General features: G+C 23.8%; 1 protein-coding gene across 5 annotated transcripts; it reads left to right on the top strand.

The window, feature by feature from the left end:
- The first annotated feature begins 5,034 nt into the window (after positions 1 to 5,034).
- LOC107613927 (beta-glucosidase 12-like) lies at positions 5,035 to 16,907 on the top strand. Of its 5 annotated transcripts, XM_088497284.1 has the most exons (13): positions 5,035 to 5,166; positions 5,309 to 5,378; positions 5,826 to 5,884; positions 6,292 to 6,367; positions 9,546 to 9,623; positions 10,088 to 10,175; positions 11,324 to 11,570; positions 12,930 to 13,045; positions 14,275 to 14,492; positions 14,579 to 14,610; positions 16,178 to 16,280; positions 16,350 to 16,449; positions 16,525 to 16,907. In XM_088497284.1, the coding sequence occupies exons 1-13, from the start codon at positions 5,035 to 5,037 to the stop codon at positions 16,691 to 16,693; spliced, it is 1,488 nt and encodes a 495-aa protein (XP_088353410.1). In that variant the 3' UTR covers positions 16,694 to 16,907. The 5 variants fall into 5 exon arrangements, with proteins under 5 accessions (XP_088353410.1, XP_088353413.1, XP_088353414.1 ...); XM_088497287.1 differs by lacking the exons at positions 5,035 to 5,166; positions 5,309 to 5,378; positions 5,826 to 5,884 and having other exon boundaries at positions 11,324 to 11,431; positions 11,492 to 11,570; XM_088497288.1 differs by lacking the exons at positions 5,035 to 5,166; positions 5,309 to 5,378; positions 5,826 to 5,884 and having other exon boundaries at positions 11,324 to 11,440; positions 11,492 to 11,570.
- The last annotated feature ends 134 nt before the right edge of the window (positions 16,908 to 17,041 follow it).

Genomic DNA, 17,041 nt, shown 5'->3' with positions numbered 1-17,041 from the left:
AAATTAAGAAAAATTAAATTGTATATGTGAGTTAGTTAGATATACAAAAAAAATCAATTACTAATTAATCACTCATATAAAATATATTGGAATATTAAATACATATTAATAATATATAAATTAACACATATATAAAAATTATACAATAACTAGCTTTTTATATGGACATATTAATATATTTATTTTATTGTAATTAATTAAATGAGTTAAAATAACATGTTTAATAACGAGAATATGAGAGTTTAATTTACATGTTCATTTATTGTTTCACAACCATCCTGTTCAATTTATAGAAACTGTTTAAATTGTGGTACACGTAAATAGTAGTATAACTAAATTCACAATTCAGAGAGGAATATTAATGTTATATTAAGATTTATAGTTTAAAATTTAGTTTTTTTTTTTAATCATATTACAAGGCTATCCATAGATTTTGCTCACTCCTTATTTTTCTCTCCCCATCCACAGTCAAGTCTTTCTTGATTGGTCATTCTCTCATTTATACGATTTTCATTGATTACTCTTGTACCAAATAGGAATAGCATCAATTTACAAGTAATTTAATGGTTTTGTTCATTTTTGGTCAACTAATAAATTAATGGCTCCAGAATCAGATAAGATGGTAATTTCCCTCCAACAGGAAGGTATTTGCAGAGATTTATTGTTAGACTTATAGCCATTTTTTAATTAGATTTGAATTTTTTAAATTTTGAATTTAATTTTAGAAAATAAAATAAATTTTAGATTGAAATTACCAACTAAAATACAAATAGCGTAGGTTCTCTCTCTCTCTCAAGTAAAACTAATATTTTTTTTAATAATTCAATAAAAAAATTTGAGTTTTTTACAATTTAATTATAGAGGCATTTTAGTTTCTTTAAAACTTACAATTTATCATTTTTAAAATAATTAAATATTTTTTATATTCTAATTTCTAATATAATCAAACAATTTTAATTAATCCTAAAAAAAATAATTTAGTCTTTTTTTTACTAATGATTAAAGGATATTTTAGTATTCTAAATATAAATTATAAGAGTATTTTTTTAAATTATATTCAAATTTTTTATTTTCAATACAGTTAAACAATATGAATTAATCGTATCATGGTATTTTAGAATTTTTTTTAAATTAATCTTTAAGGGTTGTTTTGTTTTCTTGAACATTAATTATAAAGATATTTTAGTTTGTTAAAAAATTAAAGTTTATAATTTTTAATATAATTAAAAAATTTTATTATAAAAAGGGCATTCAAAAATTTAATTAAAAAAAATACAATTGGTTTCTAATTAATAATGTCCAAAAATTATTAGTGTTTTAGCACATCCAATCAGTCTTTTTATAATTAGAACAATTTAAAGGTCAAATATTATAAATTTATGTCTTTTGTATGGAACTAATAAAAATCACGAAATTAGAATATATTGTCTTGATTCTCTAAGTCTAATAACTAATTTTAAATTTTTTCACAATAGACAATATATATACCTTTCTCTTTTTTTTATATTCTAATATTGAAAATAAAAATATATTACGTATAGAATAAATTAAGATTTTTAACATATAAATATAAAATTGTTAAACAAATATAATCATAAAAAATATAAATTAATTTAATACTAACTAAATATTAAATCATTCAACAAAATTATTCTCTAGTAATTCTACCAAATAGATATAATTTTGTCGAACGAATCTAATTTTTAACTAATATTAAATTTATTTTTCCATCATTAGATATCTTTTTGTAATAAAAAAATGATTTATTCTTTTATATGTATAATGTAAATATTGTAGTCTCTTATTCCCCATTTAATACTAATAAAATGTAGATCTTATTTAAATTATTAAACATAGCTAATAAATAAATGAGGCATGAATTATTAACACATGAATTATCACAGTTACGTACAAAGATAATAAAATTTAAAATATATTATTTGGTGATATGATATAGTGTAAGTGTAGAAAAGAGATGTAGATGTGAGAGAATATTAACTTTTCTTCTACATTGTCATCATGGACCAGGGAGGGTCACATAATATAGGTTTTATTTCTGTATTGATCTTTAAATTTAATTTGATTTAAAATTAGGTGAATGTTACCCAACTTCTCTAAAATAACATGTAAGTTACCCTTCATTATGTGTCACATTGTAATTGGTCCTTATCTTAATCATAGTTGGGGCGCCAACGTCATCGTCATCTACTGTTCTCCCACACAACCTCTCTTCCCAATATAGCCAGCGCCTCTTTTTGCCATGGATCACTTCTTACCCACGTAATTAATGGTTAATTTGGTTATTAAACTTTTTTATTAAAAAAAATATCTTTATTTAATTACGTGATGAAATATATATTTATATGTAAAATATAATATAATAAAATAAATCTATTCAAAGTATTTAAAAGTATAATTAAAATCATGAACATATAAATATAATAATAAAATTTGTACTCCAAACAAATAAACATATTTTTTTATCATACATATATTATTTAAAAAATAAATATATTATTAAAATTAATAACAGAAATTTAAAATGATAAAATTTAACTTTTTTACCTTATTTTTTATAGTATTTTTATTTTTTAATTTATTAGTACTTTATTATTTAATTAATAATTAAACAAATTATTTTTATGAAAATTTATTTTTTGTATTATATTAGAGAAGAGACCAATATAACAGTTTAAAAAATAAATTGTATAAATATTTAAGAGATAAATATGAAATACATACCTAAGTAATGTTTAGTTTAGTTATTAATTTTTTTTATTAAAACAAATCTTTATTTAATTACACGATAGAACATATATTCATATGTAAAATATAATATAATAACTCTATTTAGAGTACTTAAAAGTATAATTAAAATCAGAAAAAATATATTTTTTATCGTACATAAATTATTTTTAAAAAAAATAAATTGTTAAAATTAATAACACAAATTTAAAATGATAAAATCTAACTTTCTTACAAGTATTTTTTATAATATTTTTATTCTTTTAATTTTTAATTTATTCGTACTTTATTATTTAATTATATTTTACATATAAATATATGTTCCATCACGTAATTAAATAAAGATATATTTTTTTAATAAAAAAATTTAATAACCAAATTAACCATCAATTATGTGGGTAAGAAGTGATCCATGACAAAAAGAGACGCTGACTATACTGGGAAGAGAGGTTGTGTGGAAAGGCAGTAGATGGCGATGACGTTGGCACCCCAACTATAGTTAAAATAAGGACCAATTATAATGTGACACATAATAAAAGGTAACTTACATATTATTTTAGAGGGGGTTGGGTAGCATTCACCTTAAAATTATTTCTAAATGAAATTTGTACCTTTACCATTCTTGTAAAGACAACAAGTAGTCAACAACCCCTTTTAATTTCTTATTGTCTATTATTTGTGTGATTCGGTATCCTTCCCTAAATCGAATTTAAGTAAAGTCGGTGATAAGATATTTTGTGGGAGCAATACTTTAAATAATTATTTATACGATAATATTTTTATATAAAGATAATGATTTTTTATATAAAAAATAATTATTATTATTAAATAATTTGATATGAAAAACGTTTAGGATAACATTTTTTAATATATTTTATTATTATCTGACTAGAATAAATATTAAATTATTTTTAATAAATAAATTTTATTAATTTATATGTATAAATTAAATTCTAAAAAATGTGAGTCTAAATTATAAATTATTTTGATTTATGTGTATAAAATTTTAGTAAATATAAGTACAAATTATATATTTTTTGTGTTCAAATTTTTTGTAAATATAAGTGCAAATTATTATTGGCGAAGTACTAGCTAAAAATAATAGCTAGCGGATCCAGAAATATTATTATGGTGGGCCAATAACATATATAATATTGAAAAATTATGCAAAAAAATATATAATGTAAGATGTATTACAAAAATATACCGATAGAGAATATATTTTAAAGTACAAAAAATGTATGTACTTTTTACTAACGAAGTGGTCGATTCTTCGTATCATAAAATTTATTGATAATAGAATCTGTGTCAAAATTTTTAGCAATTTTCTTTTCAATATAATTAAAAGACAATTAGCAAAAAATTCACCTTTCATCTTGTTTTTGGGTTATTCTTCACAATATTCATAGCTGAAAAAGATCTCTCAGTTGTAACAATTGAAACAACGAGAATTAATACCAAATGAATCAAGAAGGACAATCACAAAGAAGAAAAAGAAACCACTTTATGGGATTTGAAAAATTTTGTTTAATTAAAAAATAATATCTTTTTCAGATTTTTTTAATATTGTTATTTATTTTTTAGATATTAAAAATTATTAATATTTAGATTGGACTAAACTTTTATTTATATTAAACTAAATACTAAATACATTTTTAAAAAATTAAATCATACTTAATAACTTATTACTATTAATTTTTTTTAAAAAAAGTTGGGGAGACCGAAGCCTCCACTCGCCCCCTAAGTCTGTCCCTGATAGCTAGCTATATAACATTACTCATTTGATATATCTAAATAAATTATTTAATATAACATATATTCACATCTTAATTTCATCTTCACATAACAAATCTTTAAAAATATAAAATATTTCAAATTTAATTAAAATTTTTTGAAAACTAATTTAGAATATTATTCGTATTTATATAACCTTTTGAGATCAATGAAAAACTGTTTTACAGCATATGGCCTTTCAAAGCAAGCTTGTCCACCTAAACACACAAATGAGAAGAAAGAACATGACAAAAGACCAAGTGAAATAGATACATGGTAGCTTAGCTAGTTCCAATCTTTAATTTTTCCCTCTACTAATTGGACCTTACAAGATATATATAGATTATATAGAAGTTGGAGCTTCTTTATTTATTATGATTAAATCATTTATTGTAAATTATTATTATTATTATTATATATAAAATAATGTGATGATTTGGTTGCCTGGCCTATATAATGGTGGATCGTTTTACAAAAAATTCATGTCAAGAGTCATTATAGAGATTAATTGAAATCATGAGACAAAATAAGAAAGGGTTTATTTCTCTCATAATGTTTCTTGTTGTGCTTGTTGAATTAGTGGATTCTCTTAACCGTTCTAATTTTCCAGATCATTTCTTATTTGGGACAGCCTCCTCTTCGTACCAGGTTTATGTTTTGATTAGCTATTATATTGCTAATATACATTTTTTTTTGGTGGAAAAGTAACAAATAATTTTGAGTCACTTAATTATTATCTATTTAATTTTTCATGTGACTTATTATGTGATTTGATGACGTGTAAATTAAGTATGAAGGTGCAGCAAATGAAGGGGGCAGAGGACCAAGTATATGGGATACCTTTACTCAAAGATATCCAGGTAAATAAATAATTAAATATTTTTTAATCCTATTATAATTTATTCGGAAAAAAAAATGAGAGATGGACTATATATGAATCGAGTATTGTTAAGCTTGGATTACTTAATTAATTTTACCTTAACAATAATGGTGATTATCAATCACCATCCATTAATTTAAAAAAAAAATCATTTTATCAAATTTATTCTTTGTATTATTAAGAGTATCCTATATATTATGCCGATACTATCTGTCTTATTATTAGGATATTTATGAATAGTATTTTTTAATTTTTAAATCTTATATAAATTTAATGCATTGAAAATATAAAAAAATAAGAACCTTACCTATTCAATATTTTTTCTTTTATAGTACTAATAAAATTTCAAGTATTAGTTTGTAGTTCAATTGTGGCTCTAAAAGTAAACAATTAAAAATATCTTCCTCATGTCTAAATATTTCATCAGAAAAGATAAAAGACCAAAGTAGTGGAGTGCTTGCAGTTGATTCTTACCATCGCTACAAGGTAATTCTCATCACTTAATTTATTCACCATTTATATAAATATTTTTATTTTTATTTAACATAAATTACACAAATAAAATTATTCTAAATTAAAATTATATAGATATCTTAAATCAAAATTAGTTAGATATTATTTTTTTAATATTTTTATATAAATTGAATTAAATTAATTTGATTTATGTTATTTATGTGTTGATTCGATTTATTATATACGTATACAAGTAGTAAATCAAGTTATATAAAGTTATTTAAAATAGATCGTATAACCAATTCTAATTTAGAATATATGTATAATTTTAAATTGAAATTATTTTATTTATGTAATTTATTTTTTTTATTTATATTAAAAATGAGGCTTAATGGGCACTATCCTCTCAAGTGTTTAAGCAAATAACTTGGTATTGGTAGGAAGATGTTGGTATAATGAAAGACATTGGATTTGATGCATACAGATTCTCCATCTCATGGTCTAGGGTTCTACCTGGTGAGGAGGAATTTTTCATCTTCGTTTATTATTTTGCTCCACATCTTATTAAGATAAAAATAAAAAAGGAGAAAAACAAAGAATTTCCATGAAGTAATATTATAAAATAATTTTATCTTATCATCAAACTTTTATATCATTTAATTTCTTTCTCTTGAAATAATCTATATCTTGTTGTCTAAATAATAATTATATTTAAAATTTTGTTTACTTATTTTATTAGTCTTTATAATTTTATTAAATGTTTAACTTCCAGTTTAGAAATTTGTAGTTAGATTTATACTAAATAATAAAAAATTATTCAGGTTCTTTTTAGTTATTTTTCATAAAAAAAAATACAATAATTTTAGAACATGTGCTTCTAAAATATTCTATAAATTATTTTACATCAAACACGAAAATGAATATTCTAAAAATATTTCATAACTTTTAATAAAAAATAATCAACAAAGATCTAATTGAAAATTTTTATTATTTGATATAAGAGCTAATTAAAAATTTGATGAAATTGAATAATTAAGCTTTGAAATTTTTTGTTGTTGAAAATCATTAATTCCCTTATTGAATTCAAAGGAAAAATATAGTGAGAAAATTATTAAAGAGAAAAGATAAAATGTTAAATGACTTGTCTGGATCTAAATAAAGACAATATTATACAATAGTAAAATACACATTTACAAATAAATGATGGTAGTTTTTATGTCTGAATAAATATATATAATTGTTAAATGAATATGTATATGACTAACATATAGAGTAAATTGTTTAATTATCTTTCAAATTTTAGTTTTTGTTAATAAAAATTTATCTTTTAAATTTACTTAATCAAATTAATCTTCTAAAACTTTTTAAAATTGATTGCTTTTATTATCTCTACTCAATTGTTTTATCCATGCTCTATTAATTTTTACTCATTATAGTCTTAAACTCTGACAAATTATGACTTTATTTTAAATCTATTGTAAGATTTTAAAATATCGCAAATCTTCAATACACTTTAAAAATAAATTTAAAATCCTCACAAAACTACATTTTTTTTAATTCTTCAAAATATAGTTTTCTTTTTTCCCTACTTGAATCACGAAAATTAATTAAAATGAAAGGGAATAAGAAAACCAATGAAATGTAAGAAGTGGAAAAATACATTTTTCAATCTATTATCTATTATTAATTTTGTAATTGAAATATGTTATATATCATTTTTTTATTATAATTAATTTTTTTTTTAAATTAAGGAATTCTTTTATTTTTTGTCTCCCCTTTTACTCTTTTTATCTTTCTTATATATTATTACCAATGATTAATTACAAATTTAACAACTAAAATTTACAATATGACCTTCTTTACTTGTAATTGAAATCGAACAAAAATAAAAATTGAAATTGAAATATATCTATATTGCTATTTATTTTATATTATTATATTATTAATTTGAGATATTTCTAGGCGAGTATAACAGGTGTTATTTTGTTGTTTTCTTGTTTTTTTCAAAAAAAAATTATATTATTAATTTGACAACTAAAATGTGTCCTATGACACACTTTTATTATAATTAGGATGAATTTTTTCAAAAATTAACAAACTTCCATTCTCCTTCTTCTTCTCTATCTCTCTCCCTCCTTCTCTCTTTTTCTTTTTCTATTTCTCTCTATCCTTCCTACTCTATTTATAATTATAAATTTATATTACTAATTTGACAACTAAAATGTATCCGATAGAATACTCTTTCAATTCATTGTTATAATTAAAATGAAATCTTTCTCCCTAAGATTAATGAGTTTCTTCCCTCTCTCTCTTTTTTTCTATCTTTCTCACTCCTTTCTTTGTCGTTCTCTATCTCTTTCTACTCTTTCTACTCCGTACGCGTGATAAGCACTTTCCGTCGGACGAGAAAGAAGTCTGCCAAGCGCGACGTGTATGCGTGACGCGTGACAAGCACCTTCCATTGGGTCTAACGGAGGTATTTGGATGGAGGGACTAATCCGTCCAACTTTTTACGACGTCAGAAATTTAAAAGTATTTTTCAATAGTCAGGGATGAAAATTTTCGCGAAAAAAAAAAGGTTAATGACCTATTTGTCTTTTACTTTAAAATTAATAAAATAGTATAATTAAAATAAATTAATAAAAATTATAAGAGATATATTAAATCTGTAATAAAATGTAATTAAAAAATCATCTCGTAATATTATTCACATAAAAAAATATAACTATTACATGCATATTTTTTGAATTTCTTTTTTATTTAATTTTAAATTTTCATTCTTTATCTTTATTTTCAATTTATATTTTTTCTCTTATTTTAAATATTTATTACATATAATTTGGAGAAAATAGTAATAATATAACTTGAATTAAGATTTAATGATTGTTTAAAAAAAAATTGTTAATTTCGTAACTATCAATGTAATTTTTTTATACTAATATCTTATTATATATATATATATATATATATATATATATATATATATATATATATTATTTTTAAATAATAAATGTATATATATTAAATTCTTTCATTTTTCAGATAATAAATATTAAAATTAATTATTAACAAAAAACTAAACTCTTTCGCATGATAATAAATTAATAAGTCAATAAGATTCTTATATAAAAAATAATAACTAAAAAAACTTATCAGTTGATTTTCTTTTTTAGTTTACGAGAGTCTGATCTTTTTTATTGATAGAAACTTTTGTCGTATAATCTTTCTATAAAAGTGGTCTTTTGAATCTGTAGTTTTTTTTTACAATAATCTATCATGCTAAGAATAAGCCTGGCAGTTTTAAAAAAATTATAATTCCGTAATATTATTATGAACAAAAACAATAGTCTCTTCTTAAAGTGAGTGTATTGATGAGAAACATGGAAAAAAAATTACAGAACAAACAAAAGCAACAAATCAATAAAATGATGATTTAAGAATCGCAAGCCACAAAAATGTTTGGTGAGGCATTGAAACTACTACAACTCAGACAAAAAAATTATTGATGTTGAAAAATGTGGACACTAATTCGATTGAGTGAAAATTTAGAAGATTAGTTTGACTAATTGGCAAAGTTTGAGAAACTATTATAACCAATTATTCTTAATATATATGTTCAATACTATATGTTTATGACCCTTGAATTGTTGTAAATTATAAATATGATATAAAATTGGTCATGTACTTTGTTTAGGTGGAAACCTAAAGAGAGGTGTGAACAGAGAAGGCATAACATATTACAACAATCTCATCAACGAACTTCTAGCCAATGGTCTTTTGCTTTCTTTCTTTCTTTCTTTCTTTCTATCCAGCATGCATATCTAACCAAGTATATTAATTAATGGTTAAATTACACAGTTAATCCCTATACTTTTAATAAAATTATAAATTGGTCTCTATATTTTAAAAGTTTGTAATTTGATCCCTAAAAATAATTAAAATTTGTAATTTAGTCCTCGTCGTTCAAAAAGTGTTTGATTTAATAAAATATTCTCAGTATATTCTCTATTTTAACAGAATATTCTCAGCATATTCTAAAAATATTATATTAAATCAATACTTTTTGACTGACAGTGACTAAATTATAAATTTTAATTCTCTTTAGGGATCTAATTACAAACTTTTAAAGTGTAAGGACCAATTTACAATTTCACTGAAATTGTAAGAACCAACTATCTAATTTAACCTTAATTAATTTCTTCCAACTAACAAATCAAAATTTTTTGCCTATTTAAGGTTTGAAACCCTTTGTAACTCTATTTCACTGGGATTTGCCTCAAGCCCTTGAAGATGAATATGGTGGTTTCTTGAGTCCCAATATAGTGTAAGCAATTTTCCGTTCAAACATTTAAGAGAATGAGATTACTTGCATTTTATCTCTAAATTTTATGCCGTGTAAGTTCTAATTTTAAAACATAAGAACAAGCAAATTTGTTCTTTAAACATTACAAATGTACATACAGATTATATTAAGGAAAAGTCTAGGGGCCAGCAACTTTTGTGTTTTCTGGCCAGCACTTAACCATCAAAACAAAAGTGAGTGATCTCCCACCATTAGATGTAATCTCAGACCATTAAAAACACTATTGATGGCCAATTTATAGTTACAGAATACCAAAATTGCTGGCCCCCTAGCATTCCTCTTATATTAATTTACTTTTAGTCACCAAAAAAAAAAGATTATATCAGTTTAGTTTATTTTATTATTAGTTATCAAAAACTAAAAGTGCTTACATTATTACATATTTAAAATTTATTTTAGAATACAAGTGCAAGTGGATTTTATCTTCAATGACCAAAAAGTCTCTTCATTTATCTAAATCTGAAATTTTTATCGGTTGGATTTACCATTGTTGTGATGATGATTACGATAAGAGAATGCTAGATAACGAATTTTTTTCTACTAACATCAGCTAATATTTATAAAATTATTTTGTTTATCTTAAATTATAGTTCGTAAATTATAAATCTTTAACTTAAATCCTAAATTATAAACTTAATCACTAAATTTGGTTAATATTAACTAATTAAAAATTTATTTTCTATACTTTAGGCTTGTTTGAACGAGCTTATTCGAAAAGATTTTTTTTTAAATGATTTTTTTAAAAGATCTTTTAAAAAAATAAAAGTAATTTCATGTTTAGATATCTCATGTAAAAATATCTTTTTATTTAGTAATTATTTTTTAATACAATAATATAAAAATATTTTTTTGTTATTTATTATGTTAAAAAATCTTTTTTTTAGATAATTTTTTTAAGAAAATACAAATTATAACTAAAAAAACATTTTTTTCTAATACTTTTATTTTTACTTAAAATTTTGCTAAACATACTAAAAAATAAAAAAATTTATTAAAATTTTTTTCTAATAATTTAATGGCACTAAACAAGCACTTTTTCTTATGATAATTATTAGATGATATAAACTTTCTTAATTTTTCTTTCAAATGGTATTAAAATGTGTCAACAGGAAGGATTTTGCAGACTATGCAGAGTTATGCTACAGAGAATTTGGTGACAGAGTAAAGCATTGGATTACTTTAAATGAACCACTTACATACACCACAAATGGCTATGGATATGGTATATTTGCCCCTGGAAGATGCTCCATCAATAACTGTGCTTTCGGAAATTCTACTACTGAGCCTTACCTTGTCACTCATCACCAAATTCTTGCTCATGCTGCTGCTGCAAGACTTTATATGGACAACTACCAGGTTAATAATTATGATATAAATTATATTTTTAAGAATTTAATTTGACATACCGACGTTGTAACTACATTCGTTATTTTTTATGATTATTTATACGATTAATATAAAAAATAGTATTTTTTAGGTTTAATTACTCTGTTGGTATTTATAGTTTTGCGAAATTTTTAATTAGGTCCCTACGCTTTTTTTCCTTTTAATTGAGTCTTTGCACCAATTTTTTTAATTGGGTCCCTACATTTTTTTTCCTTTTATTTAGGTCCCTATACCAATTCTTTTTTTAGTTAGGTCCCTGTAAAATTAAACCAATTATTACTAAAAATGACTTAATTGAAAAAAAATTTAATGTAGGGACTCAATTAAAAAGAAAAAAGTATAGGGACCTAATTGAAAATTTCACGAAACTATAGGGACCAACAGAGTAATTAAACCTATTTTTTTTATTGATGTAATGTTAGGTGATTAAATATACGTGTAAAATTATTTTATACTGATAGATAGAAAATCTCAAAAATTAAATTTTATTTCTAAAGGCAAATTATACACACCACATTAAGATTTGATGTTTGCTGAAATTTATATGGAAAAGATCTAAAGAAATAATAAAAAGTAGTCAATAAACAAACAACATGAAGTTTAGATGTGTAGCTTTTTAAATTTCATATATTAATTTTTTTAATTTTTGGGTTTTTAAAACTTTTGTTTGTTGATTATTGGTTGATTTTTGTTGTATAACCATTTATTATCTTATAATTTTACTAGATTCAGTTGACATTGATTTTCTTTTAGAAAAAAAAATAATTTTGTTTTAATAATTGATAGGAGTGTTTATTGTTATATTATTATATTAATATATGATTTTATTAAATTTCAGAAAAAGTGATTGTAATTTACTTTATTTTTAATGCCTTACTGATTAGGAGTTCTTGTATCGAAGCTAAATTTATCAACTGATTAGTTAATAAAATATTAAAATGGGATAGATATATATCTACGATTTGTTCGGATGAACTTTTAAGAAATTTTTTTTGAGTTATTATTTTTAAAAGATTCTTTAAAAAAATAAAAGTAATTTTATATTTAGATATTTTATACAAATTTTTTTTATTTATTAATTATGTTTAGGTACAATAATATAAAAATATTTTTTGTTTATTTATTATGCAAAACATATTTTTAAATTAAAATATATATATAAATTATAATTTTTGAAATTTTTTTAAAAATTTTTCTAATACTTTTATTTTTATTATTAAAAAATTATTAAACACATAAAAAATATAAATTTTATTAAAAAATGTATTTTTCTATCCACTTAATGACATGAAAACAAGTTGCTAATCTAATTGGGTTTGTTTTGTGTAGAGTTCTCAAAAAGGGCAAATTGGGATATCATTGAATTCAGCATGGGTGATACCTCTTTCCCAGTCCAAGGCAGACAAAGATGCAGCCTCAAGAGCCCTTGCTTTCTCCTATGATTGGTAATTTTCCCTATTTATTCTCCCTTTATTTCACTTTATTAGTTTAATTCATTCCAGAGGTTTGAGGCTAAAAAATGTTTATATGTAATCAATATGAGAAAATTTGGGATTTATTTGTGTTTTTACAAATACAGGACAAATTCAAAATTAACAAAATTTCGGAGTGAATTACAGTTTAGGGTTTAGGGTTTAAAAAATAATAATTTAGTGAATTACAATTTTTTTTGTTAATTTCTAAAAAAATTAATTTGTCAAAAGCGAATTATAATTTTTTATTTTAATTTAAAAAATAATAATTCGCCCTATTTTTCATAAAAAGAATTAAAAATAATATTTTTTTTCAAAAAAAATTTAAAAGAAATTTGTTGGGACAACCGGACAAGTTGTATTTTTTTTTTATTTTTTTTTAAAAAAGAATTGATCAGGGCAAATTGTGATAAGTGAATTTGTCCCTCACAAATTGTCAGTTCACTCTCATTGAATAATTGACAGGACACCATATGCAAATTAATTAGCAAGAGGTTTGATGCATAAAATATAAAAAACATCCATGTTTTTTCTACTCTCTAACTATAACTTTCTAAAGAAATGATTTGTAAGGTAGCGTTTGGTGGAGAGATAGAGATAGAAAGATTGAGGCCGAGAGACAGAGACTAAGAAACAGAGATTGAAATAAATTTCAGTATTCTACTTAGTGCAAGATGGGAGACAGAAATTGAAATAAGAATGAAACTCTAATTTAATTTGTACAAAAGATAAAATTGGAATTAATTAATTGAAAAGAGGGTATTTTATATATAAAATATTATTAAAATTTCAGTCTTCATCTCTACAAATTTTAGTCCCCTGTGTCTCCACTTTTTTGGGTACTGAAATACTGAAATTTTGGAGAGAGAGACAGAAATTTTAGTATGAGTCTCTAAATCAACAAACATAATACTGAGTCTCACTCTCTCAGTCTCTGTCTCAGTACCTCAAAACAAACGCTACCTAATATATTGTCTATCCTTCTAAATAAAAATGGAAGTTTAGTGTATGATATTGTTGGGCTTATGCATTATCCATATTTCTAGCCTAGAAGGAACCATGTGATTTTTATTTAGTAGTCTAAGATTTTTAGAGAGCGCGTTGATATTATATAAACTTAGTTTTTAGTTATGTAACTCCATACTTTTCTTTTAAACTATCCAATGAATACGTCAAAATCTTGGATCATACCATCATCGAAGGTTTATGGAGCCATTAAATTTTGGATCATACCCTGCTGCAATGGTGAAGAACGTCGGCGATCGATTGCCGGAGTTTTCGAGGGAGCAGTCATTGATGGTTAAAGGATCATTTGATTTCATAGGAGTGAACTACTACACTGCAACTTATGCAGCACATGTCCCTTGCACAAGAGAAAACAGAACCTTGTTTACAGAAGATGCTTGTGTTTTTCTCACTTGTAAGGCAAAATATATAAAAGGTTTTTTTTTTTTCTTTCATTCATAAGTTTGTCTAATTATAAGATTTTTTTTTTTTTTTTATCAGCAGAGAGAGATGGAGTTCAAATTGGTCCTCAGGTAGAAGTATATCTATTTGCAATGTTTTTCGTTTCATTGTTTAATTAGCGATTAAATTCTCAAAGTAGTTCCTCAAATTCAATGTATTCATCATTTTAATCTCTTAAATCTAAAATTTATTATATTAGTTTCCCAGATCTAATTTTAAGCAACGTATTGGTCTTTGCCAATGAGTAATAGCTCAAATGGCATAATCTCCCCATACTCAATTAAGAGGTTGCGGGTTCGAGTCTCATATCTTTGGTAAAAAAAAAAAAAAACGTATTGGTCCTTGGATTATTTCTAGCATTAATTGAGTTGACTCTGACTTGTCATTAGGGGTGGAAACAGGCCAGGCCAGGCTGTCGTACACTTAATTGGTCTGAGCCTGGCCTGCAATCTGTTATAGGCTCTTTATAAAGTACTAGGTTTGGCCTGTTATTCAGCCTGGCCTGGCCTGAAGCCTATTAAAAGGCCTGATAATTTTTTTTTAAAAAATATTATTTAAAAAATTATTTTTTAATAAAAATATTTATATGTATTATGTCATATATTTAATATTTATAAAAAATTTTAAACTTTTAACGTATTTAAAATGTACAAAAATATTTATAATAAAATATAATAAATTTAAAATATCTCATAATTTTGTTATAATACATAATTATTTATATATTTAATTATATTTTAACAGACTCAGGCAGGTCTGACAGGCCAATAAGGCTAATTAGTAAGCTTGGGTCTGGCCTATTAACGTATTAAGGCTTTTAAAAGAGCTTGGGCCTGTGCCTATTTTATACCAGGCCAGGCCAAACACAGGCCAGGCTGCAGGCCCCTGGCAGGCCGCCTGACCTTTTTCCACCCCTACTTGTCATACTGAGCACATAGCCAAATGTCCATTTTGACGCTTAAAACAAGGTAAAAACAAGAAGACAAAAAATATTATATGATGTATAAACTGTTTTATCTATCTCATTTTTTAAAATGACCTCGTTTTTACCTTGTTTAGATGCAAAAACGAAATAACATTATTTAGCCTTGTATTTATTGTAACCAGTTAGAGCTAGTTCAACATTTTGTTCATTAAATCAACGTCAAAAAGGATCTAGGACCAATATGGTGCCTGGAACAGGATCTTAAGGATCAATATAGTGAATTTTGAATTTGATGGATTAAAATAGTAAAAGTCGTGAATATTAAAAACTATTAGGAGAATTTAGTTTTTAATTAGTTATCAAATCCTATTAAAATATTATTAGAATTATTAGTAGTTGGGAATTAAGTCAATAATAACTAGTAGTTAGTAGATGGATATTTATGAAGTTAGATGAAAATATCTTTATAAATAACATAACTTTTGTATCATGTAACAACAACTTCAATACAACAACTTCATATAATATTATCTTCATATATTCTACTCTTCTCCCTGAAATTCAACAAATCCCATGAAATGGACTTGTTGTGAACCATTTTTTTTTAATTCACACTTTTTTCTAGTTGAAAATAGGATAATATGTTGTTAGCGTTTCTTAGCTTCTTCAAAAATGATAATTAAGTCATTTAAACAAAGAAAGAACTTTTGCAGGCAGGGTCAGATTGGTTATACATATATCCTAGAGGAATCCAAGATCTTTTACTGTACACAAAGGAGAAGTATAATAATCCAATTGTTTACATAACAGAAAATGGTAAGTAGGGATGTTGGTGTTGAAGTCTATCATCATCTTCACCTAACTGTATTCCTCAATCACATGCAGGTGTTGATGAACTTAATGAGAGTATTGAAGAATCACTAGAAGACAGATTCAGAATAGACTTTTTCACCGACCATCTTTCCAATCTTCACAGTGCCTTACAGTAAGTTTATATCTATCACCACTTTTAAGTGAAGTTTATACAGATTAAGTTAGAAATTCATATTTGAATTGACAGGAATGGGGCAAATGTGAAAGGGTACTTTGCATGGTCATTGTTGGACAATTTTGAATGGGCAGATGGCTATACTGTTCGATTTGGAATGATCTTTGTTGATTACAATGATGGATTGCCAAGATACCCTAAAAGATCAGCTCAGTGGTTCAAAAAGTTTCTACAATATTGATATTCATCCTCCTGTAGTATTCTTATATGGAGTGTTTTATTTATATTCATACTCGAGAAAAAAAAATGGTTAAATCTGAATACTACTACTCCCTTGTGAAATAGCTCAAAAATCTATGAAAAATGGATTGGATTGTATTTTAAAAACTCTCAAAACAAATTTAAATCTGAAGGAGCTTATCAAGCTCTTAGCTTTAAAATTGAGAAAGTTTAAGTATTTTTTGGTGAAAGAAAGATAAAAAGGAAAAAACAACCTAAAAAGCTAAAAAGCTAGAACTCTACTTTTTTATTTTTTTGAAAATGAAAAAGTCTAAAATTATTTTTTAAATAATATCTAATATCCAATTCG

The sequence above is a fragment of the Arachis ipaensis genome, chromosome B8, assembly GCF_059453495.1.
Source record: "Arachis ipaensis isolate K30076 ecotype BB chromosome B8, ASM5945349v1, whole genome shotgun sequence".
Taxonomy (NCBI): Eukaryota; Viridiplantae; Streptophyta; class Magnoliopsida; order Fabales; family Fabaceae; genus Arachis; species Arachis ipaensis.
Note: the sequence above shows the minus strand (reverse complement) of the source record. Positions and strands in the feature narration are given on the sequence as shown.